Raw genomic sequence first — 22,080 nt, 5'->3', positions numbered from 1 at the left:
TATCTGTCGTCTCATCGACTTCAATCCATATGGGGCCATCTCCAATACCTCGTCGAATATCATCCAGTACTTCGTTATATATCGGTTGAAGGTAGTTCTTTCTTAAAGTCGATTCATCGGGAATGATCTGATTGGTACAATATTTTTTAAAAACTGTCTTAAGTTTGGATTATTTAACTTTTTTAAAGGAATATTGCTGCTTACTAAGGCTTTGCATAAATCACTAGAAAAATCACTTTCCTTTTTAGCTGCTTGAACAGGAATAGTTAATAAACTTTGAACAAATCCTTTTGTATTCTGCTTTTTCTTCGCGGAGTGAGCATTAGTCTTTATATGTTGATCGATTTGGTACTTTTTTTCACAGGAAATGTGCTTTTGACAAATCACACAAAATACTATTTTCCTATCGGTCGTAAAGTCCTTCCCATAGTCCGAAATCCATGTCTTCATTAAATTTGATTTAGCCGACTTAATTTTTGGCATATTATAAAATTCAGCAGTCAAAAATCACGTTCGAAGCTTCACTAACTACGCATTCAACTGATGGATGTCGAAACTATCTATCTATCGGATGGAGTATCGAAATATGTTAGAATAGTAGCTCTCTCCGAAAATGTATTCACTCCACCTTATAACTAATCAATCACAGGAAAGGGAGGTTATTTTCTACCTACCACAGAAGCCTTATTTTTCCCACACAGATTGACAATTATTTATTCCAGGAAAAGAAATCCCTTCATAGAATATCTGACCGTCCCTTTCTGAGGTTTCTATGACGAGTGTCTGTTTGGGTGGGCCCTTTGTACCCCCTTTCCCGACACACACCTCATTTCTACATCTTTTTCACGTGATTGCAATCACCCCCAGCAACATCAATCCAGCTGACCCTTTCAAGTGATAAAGAACGACAAAACAAACTTTAAAGCGTTCCTTATGCTAACATAAAAAGAATAGTGATATGGTTTTAGGAGGGAAAAGTCTTAAAATGCTGAAAATATGCATTTATAAGAGCAAATATGCCTTTTTATGCATTTATATGCACAAACGGCAAAAAGTGCTAAAATATGAAATTGCATATGCACGTATGTAATTGCATATTATCCGCTGTCTACTAATGAGCTACTTTCGCGCCCTATATTTATAGGAGTGCTTGAAAGTTGAAGTCAAATGACTTAAATTTTGAAAGTTTAGTTGTTATTGCAAATTAAAGTGAAAGTATTTTTTTCAAACAAACACAGTTACGGTTGAGAAACTCCTGCACTCACACGTGAACGTGGTGAGATCACAGGCGCCGCTTCCTAGAAGAGGGATGAGAATGGAATTTCTTGGAGAGTGTCCAAATTGAACTAAGGCTTTAAGGGGCGCGTAAGAATTGGATCAGGATTTTTAGAATTTGCATCAGAATATTCATAAATTAGCCTAGGATTTAATAAATTAGACTGTGACTCGATGTCACAATCGTCCACCTTATATTTTTCTCCTCTTTAGGTTGTGCAGTGTTTTAATTATTAAAAGATCCTCTTTTTTTTCCTACACTCGTAAACATCCTTTGTAAGATCGAACTCCTTAAGATCCGCAACTCCTGCTTCTCTGTCCGGAGGAAATAAGACAACAAAACCTGCATTTTCTCTCTTTTGATCGTAAACCAAAACCACTGTTGTTCACCCTTCGACTCAAACTATATTGCTTGTGTCCCTCAGCAAATGAGAGATTTTCAACTGGGCTCTTTTTACTTTCAAAAAGGACTCTTTGACGATTTTATTTTTTACTTCATTCCTTCCTGAGATCTTTTAACTATTGGCTATTTTGTGTTAGTGTACAGTCCGCAAAAAAAAAAAAAAAAAAAAAAAAAAAAAAAAAAAAAAAAAACCTGAATAACTTTCGTGCTAATGATCGGATTTTCACAAACTAAGTGTGAATCTTAATGGTTCCTGGGGGTGACGTCAAATATGCTAATTAATTAGTGCTAACTATTAATTAAGTTACGAAATCAGACACAAAAACGTACTTTCTCTGAATAAACATATATTTTTTTTTTACATATTTGGAATCTAGACACTTGAATTAGGGGGAGTAGACAAAATTTTAAAAAAATTGGGTGGTAAATTGGGTAGCAATAAAGGTTTATATATTTGGCGATAGTCCAGAAAACCACCAAAAAAAGTCGCCTGCGCAAATGAATAATTTAAGATAACCCATTCAAAAGAGGAATGCTTAATTTTACTAGGTTGCTAAGCAACCAAAATCTGACCGTAAAAAAATTGAAATAAAGTTCTGTGATTGCTTTAAGAGGTTTTATTAATTATTAATAGAAAATATCTCGAAGTTTCTAGGCAATAGACAATTTTTAAACTAATTTCTGTCCAAAATGCAAAAAAAAAAATTTTTTTTTTTTAATCTCCTTTGAAAAGAAAATTTGAATCGATTTATAAATTATTTATTACGTTCTGAGTTTTTAGTATTTAAGCACATGAACTTTTCATCTGATATTATTTAGATTATGTTGTTTTTACTATATTTATTCGAGGATTTCATACTAAAATCAAATTAACACAGCTTATTATAGCTATATACAAAATTTTAGGGATTATCATTTTTGAAGGGAAAAAAAGTGCTTGAAAAATAAAATGTAGATTGTATAGTAATTCTAATGCACTTTCACAGAGTTTTCTATAATTTACGATATTTCTTTTTTCTATAACTCAAGGAATTGCTGAATGTTTAGTGGCATTTTAAAAACATTGAAATATGTTATGTTTAAGAATAAGATATTGAAATAATATGTTGCATATTGTATGATTAATTGCTTAAAAAATCACTTCATTCTGCTAGATATTTAGGTTACATGGTTTTCCTTGGAAAAAGATGATTAGAAAATAGCATCCTCATGTTTCGATACATTCTGAAACTTACGTTCTCAAATTCACCATTAAGTGTCGCACAGCATATTCTTCAATTACGATAAGCTACATTTACCACCAAATACTGCTCCTATGATTATTTTTGTTTCCCTTATGTATATCTGATACTCTCTTTCTAAACAGAGCTTGTAAGATATTTAAGATACTGAAATAGGGGCACAAAAACTTAAAAGATAAAATATTTAATTTCATTAACTGAAAATATCTGGTCACAAAATTTTAATTTTTAAGTTAAATATAACTTTTACAATATTGATGCTCTTACGTTTTTAAAGACCACATGAATCCTGTTAAAATATTAAAATGCATATGTTTACTTTAACGAGTGTAAAATCCTTATCAAAATAATGATCAAGACTCAACTGTAAAACAGTATAATTGACAATAAAAAGTCAACTGGCTTCAAAACATATGAAGAGGGTACTAAAAGTCGACAAGTTTCGAGCGTTCAAATATAATCGCCCATTCTAAAGACTTGTCAGGTTTGAATAACTTGTGACTTTTATTATTCTACGCTCAAAACATGTCTATTTTTACTATTATCTATTATTTTTTTAAATCAATGAAGTTTTTATATTTTCGATTCAGTTTCTTGGGATTATCCATTTAGTTACACAACATATTAAATTATTTCACTCGATATTAAAATAAGCTTTACATAAGTTAGAGGTACAGGTTCTTAGATTGAAAAAATTAATAATTCACTGCTTTGTGAAAAAATCAATGCAGTACAATTTTTTTTTGCTGCAAACCTTAACATTTTAATTCAAGGACATAAAAAAATTCCGTTTACAATTGAAATTTCAAAAGTCGAATGTGAAAATGGAATGTCCCCCAGCACCAGGAATCGAAATTAAATAGTTACAAGGACAACTATTTAAAACAAGTTAGCGTTCCTGTCCTACTCGAAGTTGTTTGAAAAGGTATTTTTTATATATCGATTTCAAAGTTTATTCTACATATATTTTAGGGAATACATTCAGAATATTTCGATCGAGTTTATTTTTACACCTTTATTTGCTTAAAATTATTAAATAATTTGCTTGAAATAAATTATTCAAGCTACATGATTTAATGCATTTATAGTATAATAGTAAACGGGGCTTCCATCGCATATCCTTAACCTTAATACCGTTATAAATGGAATAAGCTTAGATAAATAATAAAAGATAATTTTCAAGGAATAATATGTTTCGATCAAACAGATTTCATTCTAGAAATAGCGAAATTATTGAGTAGATCCCTTGGAGCAATATAAGTCTTTAAAAAAAACTTGACTATAATTTTGAAAGGAACTTTACTTTAAAGAAAACCTAAATTAAAGTACTAAAAAAATTTATTAGTATATTAATGAGAAAATAATAAACTTAAAAGGGTAAAGAATAAGATTTTTAAAAATGTTAAACTTTAATTAAATAGTTGGTAAAATAGTTCTGCGAAACACTTCCGGTAATTTCTTTTAAGTTAAGACGATATAGGGTAAACCAACAAGTGAAGGAACACACCCCAGTGAAGGAACATTTCATAGATATTTTTTAAAAATACGATTTTAATCGTTTTGATTTCGATTGATTGGTAACAGTAGCTTACTACCTAACAATAGGAAGTCATCGAACAATGCACTGAGTTACCTGGTCTTAGAGTCTTCTCAGGAAAAAGTTTTGAATTTGTTAGCATCTGTTCAACGCCTTGTTTCTTTGACAAATTATAAGGTCAGGGTTTGTAGTTATCCGTTTAAAGTACAATTAATTGCATATAATAATGTTTTTTTTTCTCATTGTGAAAAAGAGAATTCAAAATATGGTTATTGAAGTTACGTTTTATTTATTTTAAGCATCATAACATAAGCAAGTACTGAGATTAGGGGGTGTTTATTAACTGGATTACCAATCGATGAAAAACCAATGAATAAACAAGTGTTCCTTAACTGGGATTTTTTCAAGTTAATGAAAATAAAAGAAAAATTTTAATTTTCTTGTACCTTTAGTCATATTATACATCAAAATTATGTTAAAAATACAAAAATCAACTTCTAACCAGTGAAGGAACAGACATGTTCCTTCACTGGGAATAGATTTCCCAGTGAATGAACAGTATGTGTGAAATATGATTTTACATGGATAATAAGTAGCTTTGAAGTATAGAGGACATCCAAAATTCAGTTAAATGTTGTATGAATAGTTCCTATAACAAATTCATTTCAAAATGCAAATTTAATTACTAAATTTATTTAAAGAATTATAATAATAATTTATTTATTATTTATCTTTATAAATGTAGTGATTAGTTATTACATCATACCTTAGACACCTTGATAAACTATGTTTACTGACTAAATATAACAAATAAATATAATAATAAAGGCTTGAATCAAAAATTTCTTTGCAGGTTTTTGTGCCAATAATTAGCTAAATTATTATCTTATTGCGGTCCTTAATGTCCAGACGGGAAATGGTAGGAAAAATCCATTTAAGGACAATCATCCAGGTGAAAAATGGGTGAAGTTTTTTTTAAGGTGACACCCACCGATAACTCAGTGCAATGCGAAGATAATTTCAAAAGGCAAAACTTCCCTTAGAGAATAATATTCGAAATACTGGTTTTAAGAACTTTAGAAGAATCTTTAGGAGGGAAGTAGCCCTGGCACCCTTTTAGAAAGTGATTGCATTTACAATGCGAACGAAACAAGAGTTGAATACTGCCCTTAAACGGGAAAAACCTTTGGCCCAAAAAATAATAAGGATTTATATTCTAAAGTACCTAGGAAAGAAAAAAGTACCTCCATTGGTAGTTTTTCCTTACTGAAGAATTCTTTGAGATATTACAGAATCAGTTACTACTATATATTTCATTGGAAAAAGCGATTCATGAAATGAAACGATGACCGCAGCAACATTTTACAAATATATTGCAGATGTTTCTACCCATGGCTAATTAAAAATGTTATCGAATTCCCTATTTTGCTTCTTCTGGATAGATATAAATCTCATATCAATTTGAAACTGAGCAAGTTTTGTTCATCAAAACAAATTTTCTGGTTTAGTACCTAATTCATGGAACTCTCCCGTTAGATCCTGAAAACAAAAGAATTGTAAAACATATGCCGGGAAAATTTTACATCCATTTTTAAATAAGATTTTAAGGCATCAACTGATGAAATTAAAATGCTTTTATGAAATGCGATATTTTTCCATTCGATGTAGAAAACGTTTACTTTAACAAATGCATTTGAGACAGACACCAAGAGTTAATGAGCAAGACAGCTTATTAACAAAACACATGCTTCGACAGTAACAATGCTCTATTTCTTCAGAAGCTTGAGAAGGAAATCTCACAAGTTATGTTGCAAATTTTTAAAGGAACATTGACAGAAAACTTTAATCTCCCAAATATCCAATAGCCTGTGCTTTTCTCAATATTGAAGAATTTATTTCAAAAAGAAAATTTGGTTAATCAAATTTTGGCACTGAAGCTGATACAACTAACATTGATAATGAAAGTATCTTGAAAACTGATTTTGAGATAAGCCCTCTTGAGGCATTGTTAGTTGCAAAAAAAAAAATTGGTTCCATAAGTAAATGGTAAGTACTGCTGAAGATCCACTAGATATAAGTCAATGGGAGATGGATTTTACTCAAACTTCGAAACTCCTTTTTCTCATTTATTATCCAGTGAGGAATTCTAGAAATGGTACTGGAAAAATCAAAAGAAATTTCGAAGATACATTTACATTGGCCAAAAATTTGGAAAAAAGAGGAAGGTTAAATCAAAAGAAATAAATTACTTTTTTGCATTAACCTCAGAAAAAGAACGAAAATTTAAAGAGATTGAAAGAGATGGAAAAAAAAGTTAAAGCAGAAAGTATGACGAAGAGAAGAAAAATACTTAAAAAGATTTTAAAAGAAGCTTAAAAAAATATGGGGAAAAGAGTAAACAAAAAAGTGATCTAATTATAATAATAATAAAAACATCACCGGATTACACAATGTTAAACGCTCATAATTTAGAACGGACTACTAAACTGTGAGAAAAAAAAATTAAAAACATTTTTTTAAATTATGTATTCAAACATATTTTACTTTCCATTCCATGACTGAAAAAAGTAACATTTTCCACGTTAACTGTGGTTATATGTTGTAATTCCAAGAAAAATCTTGTTTTTAGACATTTGTGTGGCCTATGGATTCCTAACGAGCATCAAACATTCTCAAAATTAAGTGTTCATTCACTGGAAAATTTAGTGTTTATTCACTGGTAAGAACTGTTCCTTCACTTGGTTATCTTACTACTTATAATTTAAGCCACCAAAAGCTTAAAACAATATTATGTAAGTTATCTAAATTTTTTTTACATAATTTGCATTTAATAACAAATACGTCGACACTATCACTTAGCTAAAATTACAAATTTTGAGATTTTTATGATTTTTTTTAAGGGCAAGCTAAGCTTAAGTGTTCATTCACTGGTTAGTTTACCCTATAAGATGTTGAGAAATTTGCGATATTGTGAGAGATGCTTAGAAATGTTGACTACGCATTTTTATTGATATTTATAAAATATATATTCAAGAAATTGATAAATATTTTATTCCAAATTTATTCATACGTATGTATATATATATTATTGCAATTGTATCAGTTATTGAGTAAAAAAAACTGAAAAATAAAAAGTAATCGCATTAAAGAAACACAATCTGTTGTATAATCATATTCTATCAGAAGCATGCTTTTATAAAACTCGACATTCGTTGAATAAAATGTTTTTTATTCAATAAAATGTTTTATTCAATAAAATGTTTTATTCAAATTTCTTTACTAAATTGCAAATCGATTTTTAGAAGACTAAAAAAGAAACATTGTATTTTATAGTTTAAAAAAAAATAAAAATAAAAAGATTAGCAAACGATTATTAGCGAAAAAAATATGAATGAAATTTTACGCGACGTGCGCGAAGTCAAGTTCTCGCAAGTTTACCACATTTTAATATTAATCGCCCCATTTAATCATTTCCATATTGTCGCCAAATTAATTTTTTTTAAATAATTAATTATAATTTTTCTCAGCTTCTAATAAATAAAAACAGTTGAAACTTTAGATTTTTCAATTGAAAAATATGTAGATTAATATGGTATAAAAAAATTCATACCTTATAATTCAAAATTTTTTCATTTTCAATTTAATTAAATAATAAAAAATAATTAATTATTATTAAAAATTATTTTTTTCATGAAATTATCTTTGGGTAAGTGATTTTTATGACTGGGTGAAATTTTTTTCGAATTGCTTTATTAGTTTTAAAAATATGACTAAAAACGTAAAAAGTGAAATTAACATTAAGGGGTACGAACTTTGGATCGCTCTCCTGACCAAACTATGGGGACCATATTTCCCAGATTGCGGCTACCCCCTATATTTTGAAGGTTAAAAATCCAAATATGTAAAAAAAATTATATGTTTATTCAGAGAAAGCACGTTTTTATGTCTGATTTCGTAACTTAATTAATAGTTAGCACTAATTAATTAGCATATTTGAGGTCACCCCCAGGAACGATTAATATTGACACTTAGTTTGTGAAAATCCGATCTTTAGAATTATTCAGGGTGATATTTTTTTTTTACGGACTGTACACTGCCACTCTTTCTCTATTGACTGAATGTTGAGAGCTCATGGATGGTTTTAAAGGCACCATTATGGACGAGTTCATAGAGAAGTGAATTCGCTGTGTGATTAGAAGTTGGAAAAGTGTGGTTGATTCTCTTTTTTAAATATGTGATTTTAACGAAAAAACGAAGGATGTTAAAATGTGATGATCATAGTTCAAATAAAATGCTATAAATTTTCTTTTTCTATTTCAGATGTTTTGTTATTTGTATGATTTTCTTAAAGAAGTGGGTCAGCATGAAATGCCGCAAAAAATACTGTGGTTCATCGTTATGGGTGAGTAGTTCCGATTTTGTAAATTGGATAGAGAACACATATGAGTAAATTAGATAAGTTAGAGAACGCGTTGTTTCGAAACAATTACATTCTAAGTGAACGATCATAAATCAATGACACACATTGCACTGTTACAAACCCTTTTTTAACTAATTTATAATTATAATTAATTCTCTTTCGTTAATACTTTACCTTGCACATATTAAAATGATGTAAAAAGTTCTATACATTAACCTTCAACGCAGACCAGCTGAATAACAAATGCCTAGCTTAAATATTATTAAAATCACCAACATTTTGTAACGGCGTTTCTCAAAGTTACTATTTTTACTTTTACTGTCTTGAGATTTCTGGATATTTCATTCGTATAAATAAATAACAGTCTTATATCGAAAATTTTTAAAGTTTCAACATTCGAATTTCTAAGAAAGATTAAGATATTTAGCTAATATATAAGTTACATGTAATATGCTTTTTTTTTAAAAAGAAAAATAATTTTTTTTGTGGAAACCATTAACTATTTACTATTATATTGTAAAATTCTCTAAAGATTAATATCATATTTATTAATATATAATAATTCAAAAAATAAAGAAAAAACAAAAGAATAAAATCAATCTAGTGTCGTTTTATTTTCAAGTTTGGAAATGATTTTAGCGTAAAAGAAATAAATATTCTAGAAACAGTTGTGCTCGTTTAAAATATTTTCGACATATATTAAAAAAATTACTTTAAAAGTTTTATTTCGAGTATTTTGAGACTACCTGGTACAGTATTAGGTTCCTGAAAAATGTTCTAAAGTATAAGTTCTGTTTTGAAAAAACCTTTTTATTACAAATGAGTGTTAAGTTTATCAATAGTTAAATCAATTCCGAAACTAACAGACAAAAACCTATTTTAATTTATGATAAAAAGTATTCAGAGCGTTGCCAACGTTTCTCCAAAATAAATATCATCAAATCGAATGATAATATATACAGAAATTGTAATTCTGCAAAAAGTAGAAACAATCTTTCAAAACCGAAACTAATAACCAATCCATTTCCCCCCAATTTGTCTGAAAATTAAAAGTCAAGGAAAAGCTATTGACTCAATTCGATTATTATTTTCTACACAAATCAGCTACTCAATTTAGTTAAATGAACTATTCAGTTACAAAAATTTAAAGAGAAGCATACATAACTTTACGTTTTGTAGGAAACGCCATATTAAGAATTCCTTTCAAGTTTGGAGCGCTGAGAGAGAAGGAATGACGATCTACGTCACGACTACATCATCACTAACCCTGTCTATGGATACTGTCAATATAAATGTAAACAACAACAATCCCGATATCTTTACCTGCTCTACTTCCGGATAGAAAGTATACAGCTGCTTACTACAGCTTATTCTGCAATGCGATATTTTCAAACAGATAATTTTGCTTTTAATAAAAGAAGCAGATTATCTATTTCATGAACTCAAATCTGCCATATTTCATAAGACATTAAGTAATTCTGGTGAAAATTTATTTGAGTTATTTATAGATGTATTGTAAAAAAAGGTGACATGGTTGCTAGATTTGGAAAGAACTCGCTTTTTTGGCATTCCTGATTTGGCCTCTTTTTACTTGTTTATTACTGCTCTTGTTGCAAGTTGTGCACCATCATATGTTAGTGTTTGCATGTTCCACGTGGCTTCATGACTCTATTAAGTCTCTGTTTTAATATAAAGTGAAAAAATTGATTTAGTTGAGAAAGAATCTTTGTGAAAGAATTTAGAATGTGTTACTAAAGAGAATTGATACTTGGCGGGATTGGTTTACTCGAAATAGAAGGGAAAGAACAGTCGCTAGCGTAAACAAATGCCACGTTTCAACAACCAGGGTTGAGATACCCACACTACGTCAATTGCGCTGGTATTCCATGGAGCAGCGGTGAATTGTGCAAGCAGTACATGAAGAGGTTTTCTAATCCATCAGATCTCGAAGGAATAAATTGCTGAATTGCATACATTGAATTGCAGCTGGCAGCCTGGAAGATCGCTTATGTGAGGTAAATACTCATTTATTATTAGTTTATTGAATTTTTGTTTACTTATGTATGTAGTATATAAGCGATCTAAAGTTGTTAGAATTTGTTTCTAAATGGTTTTTTTTTTAAATAAATAGAAAAGCTACTAATTTTTCGCGGTTACTTGAATTGTACAGTTCTAACTATGTATCAAATGTAAAAATTTTCATTGAAAACTGCATTTATTAATAGATATTTATTTAAAATGTTACCTTTAAACAACATTTAAGGAATTTAGCAATTTAAGGAATTTGTGTGGTATAAAACCAGTAAATAAAGACGAGAGATTAGCTGAACCAAACTTATCTTCAAATCGCCTAGTTTTGAATTCACTTTTAAGTGTTTCTCTTTGTAATAAATATTTACCTGTTTCTTATTGTATTCCATTTTGTTTCACTAATATGTCAGGCAGTTAATTTTTTTTGATCCAGGCTCTGTTTAATTACTCATGGTAACATATCGTTTAAAACTGTTTGTGACGGACGAATTAAAGTGTCAAATGACTTATTTAATACCACATCATTTAACTCTGTTATATTTTTTAGACAAAAAAATCTATGTAAACTCTAAAAATTATTGTCTTCTATTTTCACATCCTGGTACTTTTACGAAAGAATAGGGGAAGAAGGCTAGCTTTCATATACATAATGTAAGCCCCAAGGTTTGGCATGGTGTATGAAAGAAAAAACAACATTCAAGTTCTTGAAACGAGTTAGCACCCTATCCTCTCCTTCTAACCACTACAAGAGGTTTTTTTAAATTTATTGTTGATTTGTTTTGCATTTTAATTTTATTGATAAACATTACTTATTTGTTTGAGAATACATTTATAGGTAAGAAGGTATTTTTTTACGTCGCACTAGAGCTGCACAATGGACTATTGGTGACGGTAAACATCCCTAAAGACAATCCAAAGTAATGCCTTCGCAATTTCGATCCTCTGCAGTGGGGATGATTCTCCTGTTTTGGTAAAAACTCGCCATGCTATTATTGACGACTATGATACGTCATTTATTTTGATAGTATGACTCGAAGTTAAAAAATAAACTATATAGTAAAAAGCCAAGTTAATAACAAATTTTGTAAACTTATAGTTTTTGCGCAATAAAACAAAATGTAACGTTAAGTTAAACACCCAAAACAGAGAGGCGGTGGCATTTACAATTTTTTAATATACAGAAAGGTTATTTGAAAAATAAACATTCAAGGTAACTCACTAGAAATGGCGAGAAAAAAAATTAATAAAAATTGTGATAAACATATTTTATTCTTTCTTTTTTCTATAATTTTTAGAATAAAAGTTAGCAAATAGAATCATTAATATGAACAGAAATAGGGCTATGACCATAGCCCAGCTGCTTAACTCTTCACATCCTGACAACTTACTCCACATTATGTATACTGTCACAATCCAAAACTGCAACTGTAATTTTAAAAAATAATATCAATTCAAACTATTGAGTAACGTATACAAATGCATTTATTGTATACACGTAACTGTAGTGTCTCTAAGAAAACTCCAGAATTAATTTAGCTTTTCATGCTTTGTCGTAATGTTGTTTTATGTTGCAAATACTTTGCACATTTTAATATGTTTTTTTTTAAGTGTTGACAATAACAAAAAAACTTGCATACTAAATTTCAAAAGTAAAAATTTCCATATTATTATTTTTTTATATCTATCAGTATGGAATTATTATTGTCTGAAAATAACTTTGCCTCCAGCTTATTGATCTTAAGTTTTTTTTTATCTTCGAAATAGACCGAGAAGAATTAAAATCGAATGAACGGAAGTTTGTGATTTGCTTACCTTTAGAATAGAGGATTAGGAGCAAATGTTTAAGTAAGACATTAAAATTCCTCTTATTTTTAATTTATTTTTAATTGCAAGAAGGAAAGTTACCAAAAACTCCACTTTAAAATTTCTTTAACTTTATGATAAAATTCTGGGAATCTTTTCGAAGAGTTTCAGAGGTCAAGATCATAGAATGAAAACACAAAAGAATTATTCTACTCAAAATGAATGAAAACGTATATTTTATTTTGTTTTGTGTTAGAATTTGATCATTAAATAAGATTGTTACAGTCCTCAATTTAAAGACAAGAGGTCAAGTGTGGGAGATTATTTTTGTTGAAATTTGGCTTATTTCGATACAAAGGAATACAGGGCACAAAATTAACCTTCCCTACTGACCGACTAAACATAACAAATGGCGATTAAAAAATTGTCTGTTTGGTCGCCACTTTTTTGTTGTTGTTGATGAAAATGCAATTCATGTGCATTTTTTTTAAAAAATTATTTTGTAATAAGTATGGAATCAAGAATGCTTTTTAATATTCCGAAAACTTCTGTAATTCACTCTTGTTTCCAGAAATTTTTCTTCATTTAGGAACCATGTTATGTGTTTACCATATTTTCTGGAATGTTTCAAGAGAAATGTCCTACTTTATTAACAGCAGCAGTCCTTTTTTGCTATGTTAAAAAATGCTACAACTTTGCCTCTGTCCAGTAACAAAGTTTCCTAATTTTGTCCACAGCGCTCGATGCATTGCCATCATAAACTGTGGCATATCTCATTTTATCTGAAAACCGGCATTGAACAGCCTACCTAGTTTGTGGTTCACATCTATCATACAGTTTATCTTAGAGTTTTAAGTTCTTAGCTCCATAATTGAATCCAACCCAGAAGACAAGGGAACACTTGGATCCAACAGTCGGACAAATTAACTTTCGTGTAGGATATTTTATTAGTACTCACCCATATTTGTGTTATATGAAGAGGTAAAAAGGTGAAACCCTCCCAATGTTTGTCCGAAACCTATTTTAAATCATGATCTACATCAGCGTTGTCATAAGTAGAATTCTTATCGATGGCTGAAATTCCATCCTGAGTCACTTGATTGGGAGGCTACCTCTTGAATCAAGTTTTGTATGAAACTTTTCCAACATTTTTTACCAGCTATAAATTTCGTGTTGGCAGGCTATCAAGGTGATAAAAATGTGACGCATGTTACTAGAATTCTGAAACCGTTATTTAAATATTTATTTAGAGGTATAATCGATGCGGCTGAGATTCTACATTTCATTCTGGCACTTTACTCACGATTTTTCATAAGTAAATTTCTTCTGTCATTTTTTTTAAAGAATTGTCTATTAGAATTACGAGTAATGAATATAAGCTCAAATATACCGTATTATAATTTACAAATTGCATAAATAGTTTAAAAGCATTTTGTAGATCAAAAAAATTTTATTTTGTAAAAATACTATCAATACGGAGCTTTATAGTTTTGTACCCACAGCCCCCCCCCCCTTTTTCTAAATCAGGTTTACACCAAGACTGTGAAGGGAATTCTGGCAAATTCTTATTTTCTGATCCCAAATCAATTTAAGCGAAAGCTTTTTTTTTTAATTTTTTGTTTGTATATATATTGTGTGTTAAAAATTTTATATTTTAAAAAACTTAAATAATTAATTAGTTAATTTTGAATAAGTTTATAAGGTGGTAGAAACTTTTTATTGTTTGAAATTTTTTCTAAAGTGTCCAATTATTTCTCGTGTTTTCATCATCTAAAATTAAAAAATATCTATTTTTAATCCTTAGAATTTTACTTGATTTTGTTTAAAAGTGGTTTGAAATGCCTGATAATTTTTAAAGGCCTTTTTATAAACATAACATATTTGGATAAATACTTACAATCTGGATGAAAGTGAGATATATTTTTTTTGAATTGATTATTTCTTGCATCTTTCCTCCGTATGCTGAGATGGCATAATAGGAATAGGTGCACACATGGACGAAGGTATTGAGGGCTACGGCCAAGCAGGCATAGTGACCTAAAGATTAAAATTAGATGTGTGAATATTACTGTAAAAGCCCGAAATAGAGTCCGAGGTTTTAACGCAAAAACTTGGTGAAAGGACGAAATGCTATAATATTACCGGTATAACCTTGGATTCGCCAGATTTCAGGTTTTTACCTTGACTTAAGAGAGAACAATTTGTGCACCAAATGGAATAATATAACGCTTACGTATTTAAGTAAAACTGACAGATTACCTAAATTTCTTTAAAAACAACATTTGCATTCCTGTTGGCGCATGCACTTCGACAAGTCCCAACGGTTCAGCCAACTTTTAACTGATTCAAAAAAAAGTGAGCAATTACGAATTTCCCTAAGCTTACAAATTAAATAATCAGTATAGCAGTATTTTAAATATTGTAAATATATATAATATATACAAAAGGATACATTGACTACTAGTAAAAATATTAAATTGCATATTACTTTAAAAATATTAAAATACACATATTATGGATTTGTAGTTGACGAAGCCTGCAATCAGGAATATGGATACAATTAATTGAAAAAATGACTATAAAAGAAAAAATTACTTAGAAAGTTTTGTAAAATTTATCCGTGTGTTTAAAAAAAAATTGGATGAAGTGAGCTCACCGAAGGACATAAAAGAAACTGCGGACGATTTTACTAATAGGGCAAATCGTCTTAACAAAATAGAGGTAAAAATTTCAGTAACAATAAATTGTTATGATTTGAATACTGTGAAATCAAATAATAGTGTTGAAAAGAAATTAGAAGTTTCGAAATTAAAACTCTGGTTCCTACTGTAGGTTTGCCTGAAATTTCAGGAAAAAACGAAAAGTTCAGCTCTTTTAAAATTCACTTTTAGGACATTTGGTAACCACTCTGATAAATGTGTTTTTCGATTTCTAGGTAGCGATAAAGAACCATATGTTCATAAAAAGCCAAAAGGTTTATCTTTGTCGCTCGGGGCCAACTAAATGATACTACAACGAACGATACTAAAAAAGTACTACAACGAACAACCGGTACTTTCGAGGGACTGTAAAAATTCTCTTTTCGCAGTATCTCTATTAAAATTGGTCAGTATTACAGCAGTTTTAATAGGTACCAAATATACTAAAATAATTATCTTTGTACGTATGTAGTTGGTACCTAATTAAAGGGTACCAATAATCATAATAACAGTAGCACTTAAAACCAATATTAATTAAGTATGATAGGAGTCCATAATGTTTGATCGATTTTTCGGCTGTTCACTTTAACGAATTTTTTTTTTTTTAATTTTTATTATGCCCTGTTTTCTCAAACTTTTTTCTGTTACCCTTTTAGTACACAGCTTATTATTTTATTTCACTTAGTACTCAATATCAAAATTAATTAAGCATCATTTATTAATTGCATTATTTAAAAATTGTCTTAAATAACTTAAACAATTGAGTTCTTAACTTAAACAACAGTCTTTCATCTTCTCACGCAGCCAAACAGAATCTTTCGTATCCCTTCGATCGTTTCTGGGTTAAGGAAGAATTTTTAACTGTGACATTCAAATTAGCGTCTACTCACAAATTTTCGATCTTATCGTAGTTATTTGTGTCTTTAATGATCTAAAATATTACTTAAGCGTTTTAAATATCTCCAAGTATGCATATCATATTTTAAAACTTTTTTTTTAAATATAATGGAATAGTTAGTTTGATTTTGAAGTATTACTTTAAACAATTTTCAGATACAAGAATGATGAATATTATAAAAGTACCTTTTAACATTTTGAAAATACTTATGCATTAAAAAATACATACATTTGGTCAGTATTAAGAATTGTAATGACATAATATAATTATAATTACGATATAGAAAATGATAATTAATTAAATACTGCCAATTTATAAGTATTAAACAACAAACATGAATTGAAAATGACTACTGTAGGTTACTGAATCATAGTTTTGGATTTCAATCCCAAAATTATTTTAGAAATGCTAATAACTAATTCGAAATATTTGTATCTCACCACCGCCATTAAGAGAAGAGCATCTTGTGATTCGGAAAGAAAAAAAAAAAACAGTTCGTCCGAATTTAACCATCGAAGTCAAACTATCGTGATGGTCACACGACAAAGAAACGTTCGAACTGTAACAGTTAAATTAGGAAACAATCATTTTTGATCGACACAAATAGTCGAGCAGAAGCCTGTATTTCCATCGAATTTTATTTTCATTGCATAAGGGCCCGTCAGTTTAATAATGTCTGGCGGTTCGACTTCTTGAGATTCTTTCGGTTTCCCTTTTTTTCGTCCGGACATTGATCCGTAAAATATAAATTAAGAGTGAGGATTTAGGAAACGCGCGTTATAATTTTTTTTCACCATTTTTCTATTTATTTCGTTTCATTCTTTTCTCTTTAGGTAAGAGAGAATGAATTATCATTCTCTCTTTTACTGTAACAAGAATATATTTAAATGAAAATTCCAATTGAATGTAGTACCTGCACTCATGGTCCTGATATTACCCCAACAGATAATAATTATGTTTGAATGATGAAAGACGTGTAGAAATGACACTTGACGCTGTTTTTTTCTCAGAACAAAGAAGAACTGAAAGATTTGAAAACCCTTTAACAAACAGATGCAGTCAAAAGCTATAATAAGTTTTCAAAAGGTTTATTAAAATTTATACTGGTGGTTATAACAGTTCACATCTCCACTCCACAGGAAAGGGGGTGTGGACAAGACTCCGGATGGTTCCGGCAGATGTTTATTGGAACACGTTATTCAGCAAGAGACATGCGAATACAATCGTTCTCGCATTAAATACTTACAGATTTTGATGTAATTAGGTTCCAGTCATACATACCTTTGTAACTCTACGCATTATGGAAAATCATTTAATGCTTATCCTAATATGGAAGTGAAAGAGGGAAAAGATTCTAAAAATAACTCCTCCTTTGAAATATACATCTAATTATTATTCAATGGTATGTTTTTAGCCTTGAATTCCCAAAATAGAATATCTCTACGCTTACTCTTTAACAAAGACATTTTATGAAACCGAAAGAGTTTTAATGGTTTTATTAATACAAAAGTATTTATTATTTTTGTCTATATATTTATATATATATATATATATATATATATATATATATATATATATATATATATATATATATATATATATATATATATATATATATATATATATATATATATTGCAGAGGCTGTTGGTTGCGTCAGCTCAGATAGCATGAAAAACTGAGGTAGAAGGATCGAGGATTGGAACGAAGATCGAAGGTAGGAGGACGAACCGAAATAGTTCCTGCGCGGATGAATACCGGCGGAGGAGCATCAACCGGCGGCCAAGGTAGGGAGTGAAAAGGCTGAAGTCCAGTATTTAAGCAGATGACAGTTTGCCTTTGAGAGAGGTTGTTGTGCAGCGTCCGAGACTTCGTCCCGATATCCCATTTCTTCCCGGTGACGCCCACCTGCAGTATGCGATATTTACAATCAGAAGTTTAAGTTTTTAATTGTTCTTTTTAATAACAACTTTTAATGTTTTTAAAGAATAACTTGTTAATTGGAGTTTGTGAAGTTTCGTAGATGGTTTGTTATCTTTCAATATTAAAGAGGATGTTTCTTTGCCATATTGTTTTCATTTGAAAGTCTTACATTCCCATCACCGAACCATATACAATTGGTGACCTGTAAACGAACACGTATATTTCTGTTTCTGCAAACTGCTTTTGAGAAATTCTACTAGTTGATGGATTACGGGGAAATGCTGGTACGTATCAAGTTTTAAAGTTTCTTGGCAAGCCGTGAGTACAAATTACTTCTATTGTTGGGCTTATAAATTTTGGATTAATGCGAAAAATGCCCGAATCTACTGAAGCTGCTGATCAACAAATTGCTCGTGTCACTGTAAAGCCACCACTTTTTTGGAGAGCAAATCTAGAATTGTGGTTCAGACAAGTTGAAAGTCAGTTCACTCTTGCGGGAGTAAGTACGGAATCAACGAAATTCCACCATGTAGTTGCTGCTCTACAACCGGAGGAACTGGCGATTATCAGCGACATTGTTATCAGTTCACCTGTGGATAAGCCTTTCGCCGCACTTAAGAAAAGATTGTGCTCTCAATATGCTGAATCTGAAGCTCAAAGCTTAAGGGATTTGATTTCGGGGATGCAACTTGGCGACCGCCGTCCTTCAAGACTGCTTCTGGAGATGCGGAATAAAGCCGGAGCGAGAATTAACGATGAAATTCTTAAATCTTTATTTTTGCAGAGATTGCCTACTAACGTTCAACAGATTTTGGCGATTTCCAACGATAACCTGGACAAGCTGGCAGAGATGGCGGATGGTATCATGGCTACAACAACTAACGCACAGTCAGTCAGCGTAGTTGCTGATTCGACGGATCAGACGAATTTACGGTCTTTATTGACAGAGATCACAGCTCGTCTCGCACGATTGGAAGCCCGTACAAGTGACCGGTCGAGAAGTACTAGTCAGAAACGCTTTGCAAGCCGAAGCCGACAGTCTGCAAATTCACAGTATTGCTGGTATCATAAAATATTTAAACAACGAGCCACAAAATGCCAACCTCCATGTTCGTTCCTGCCGGAAAACTGCTGAGGCCGTCATCTAGTCATAAGGATGACGGCGAAGCGATGATTCAGCGACTTTATCTGACGGACAAGTCTACATCCTCACGTTATCTCATCGATACGGGAGCTGACGTCTCTGTGATACCTTTATTTTATTACCGTCGTTGAACAGCCGACCCAATTTCATGCGTTTACGACTACTTACGTTCAACTCCGTAGCCTTGTAATTTTGAACCAATCCAGAAGACAAGGAAACTCCTGGATCAGTACCCCCAGAGGTATTGATTTGTTGTGGGAACATGGAGGACTTTGAGACTCGACAGATTTAACGTGCATCAGTCACCATTTACTACACGGGGAGTCTTCGGCCGGCGAGGATCGAACCCACGACCTCTTGTATATGGGCCCAGCGCCCTACCGACCAGGCTATCCCGGCCTCTGTGATACCTTGTGCTGCTTATGCATCCAGTGACCATTCCTCTCAGATGAAGTTGTTCGCCGCAAACGGTACGACCATTCCAACGTTTGGCCAACGCCTGTTGAAATTAGACCTCGGACTCAGAAGAGAGTTCAACTGGCCTTTTATCATCGCTGCCGTGCCTCATCCAATTATCGGAGCTGACTTCTTAAGCAATTTTGGTTTATTAATAGACGTCGAAAATGCTACAGTAATTGATCCTTTGACCAAGTTGCAAACAAGAGGTACCCGGTATACTGGGAATGCTTCAGCAGTAAGGGTAATATTAGAGAACTCCAAATTCCACAATTTGTTGTCTGAATTTCCTGCTCTGATTAGATCAGGTGTCACGCCAAGAAAAGTTAAGCATGGAGTAGAACATTGGATATAGACAAAAGGACCTCTTGTTTTTTCGAAACCTCGACGTTTATCGCCAGATAAGTTGAAAGCTGCAAAACAAGAGTTTGAATTTCTGGTAGCATCAGGGGTTTGTCAGCCTTCCAAAAGCTGTTGGGCAAGTCCGTTACACATGGTGTTAAAGAAGAACGGCGACTGGCGACCATGTGGTGATTTTCGTCGTCTTAATGGTGTGACCGTGCCAGATAGGTACCCTGTTCCCAACATGCAAGACTGTTTTCAGGTTTTGGAAGGTAAAAGGATATTTCCTACCTTGGACCTGGAAAAAGCGCATTATCAGATTCCGGTGCGCAGCGAAGACGTACCAAAGACTGCGGTAACAACCCCGTTTGGATTGTTCGAATTTTTGTATATGCCGTTTGGATTATCAAATGCTGCCGCAACTTTCCAACGCTTCATTCATCAAGTCTTAGGTGAGTTTGAATTTTGTGTACCTTATTTTGATGACGTATTGGTAGCTTCGAAGAACGAAGAAGAACATTTAACGCATTTAAAACGAGTTTTTCAACGTTTTGCTGAATATGGTGTAACACTCAACGTAAGCAAATGTGTCCTAGGACAGTCTTCAGTAGAATTCCTGGGGCATTGTGTAACGGAAAAGGGTATTACTCCGCTTCCTGATAAAGTTTCTGCAATTGCTAATTTTCCTCAACCAGTTACAATAAGAGAGCTGCGTCGATTTCTTGCGGTTTTGAATTTTTATAGAAGATTCATACCTAGAGCTGCCCACACTCAAGCAATTTTAAACGAATATTTAAAAGGTGCTAAGAAAAATGATAAAAGCGCGATCAAGTGGTCGGAGGAAGCAGTTACTGCCTTTGAGAAGAGCAAGAAAGAATTGGTGAATTCAACCACGCTGTACCATCCTGTCATGAATGCACAGTTGGCGATGGTGGTAGACGCTTCAGATACTGCGATGGGTGCTGCTTTGCATCAGCAGATCGAGAAAGAGTGGCAACCACTTGGGTTTTATTCAAAGAAGCTTGCACCATCTCAAAAAAAAGTATAGTGCTTACGACAGAGAACTCTTGGCTGCGTACATGGCCGTCAAATACTTTCGTCATATGGTAGAGGGTCGGCCGTTCACTATCTACACTGACCACAAGCCGCTTATATATGCCTTTAAACAAAAGGAAGATAAGTGTTCGCCAAGACAATCGCGTCATTTGGATCTTATTGGCCAATTCACTACGGATATTCAGCACGTGAAGGGAATAGATAACGTGGTTGCAGATGCGCTGTCCAGAGTAAACATTGCTACCATAGAAACACCTTCCCATATCAATTTTCAAGAAATGGCTAACAACCAAAAAGGTGACCAGGAACTAGCAGAAATTTTAGCTCAAACCGGTAACTCGTCTTTAGTACTTCAACCATTCGTGATAGGTGATCCTGGTGTGGAACTGTTTTGTGATGTATCTACCAAACGGATTCGACCATTCGTACCGAAAGTGGACAGAAAAAACGTCTTTTTCAAACTGCATGCTATTTCACATCCAGGTATTAAGGCTACTATAAGGTTGGTGGAAGAGCGATATGTATGGCCTGGTATAAAGAAAGATGTTAGAACATGGGCTCAGCAATGCTTAGCTTGCCAACGTTCTAAGGTAACACGTCACACACAGAGCAAGCTTGGTACATTTGTTCCACCAAATTCCAGGTTCGAACACGTGCACATCGACATCGTAGGTCCCTTGCCGCCATCAGAAGGTTTTCGCTACTGTCTAACTTGTGTCGACCGTTTTTCCAAGTGGCCAGAAGCTTACCCGCTCGTAGATATAACAGCCAAATCGGTTGCTGAGACTTTCTATGCTGGATGGATTGCTAGATTTGGAATACCTCTACGAATCACAACAGACCAGGGAACACAG

General features: G+C 32.0%; 2 protein-coding genes and 1 long non-coding RNA gene across 3 annotated transcripts in view; 1 reads left to right on the top strand and 2 right to left on the bottom strand.

Moving 5' to 3' along the window:
* Positions 1–22,080, bottom strand: part of LOC107443298 (very long chain fatty acid elongase 4) — a 270,628-nt gene that overhangs the window by 150,203 nt on the left and 98,345 nt on the right. The gene's annotated exons all lie outside the window — the stretch shown is intronic.
* On the top strand, positions 10,267–18,083 carry LOC147803177 (uncharacterized). Its single transcript, XR_015429826.1, has 3 exons — positions 10,267–10,891; positions 12,672–12,752; positions 17,947–18,083. It is a non-coding gene; the product is annotated as an uncharacterized LOC147803177 (long non-coding RNA).
* LOC147803176 (very long chain fatty acid elongase 4-like) overlaps positions 12,158–22,080 on the bottom strand; it is a 58,017-nt gene continuing 48,094 nt past the window's right edge. The window contains exons 6-8 of the mRNA XM_087153528.1: positions 17,221–17,329; positions 14,608–14,747; positions 12,158–12,332 (exon numbers count right to left, since the gene is read on the bottom strand). Coding sequence (XP_087009654.1) covers positions 12,174–12,332; positions 14,608–14,747; positions 17,221–17,329 — 408 coding nt within the window. The 3' untranslated portion in view covers positions 12,158–12,173. The remainder of the gene's footprint in view (positions 12,333–14,607; positions 14,748–17,220; positions 17,330–22,080) is intronic.

The sequence above is a fragment of the Parasteatoda tepidariorum genome, chromosome 10 (assembly GCF_982258835.1).
Source record: "Parasteatoda tepidariorum strain Cologne lab strain chromosome 10, Ptep-v5.0, whole genome shotgun sequence".
Lineage (NCBI taxonomy): Eukaryota > Metazoa > Arthropoda > Arachnida > Araneae > Theridiidae > Parasteatoda > Parasteatoda tepidariorum.
The sequence above is the reverse complement of the archived record's forward strand: the minus strand, read 5'-3'. Positions and strand labels throughout refer to the sequence as shown.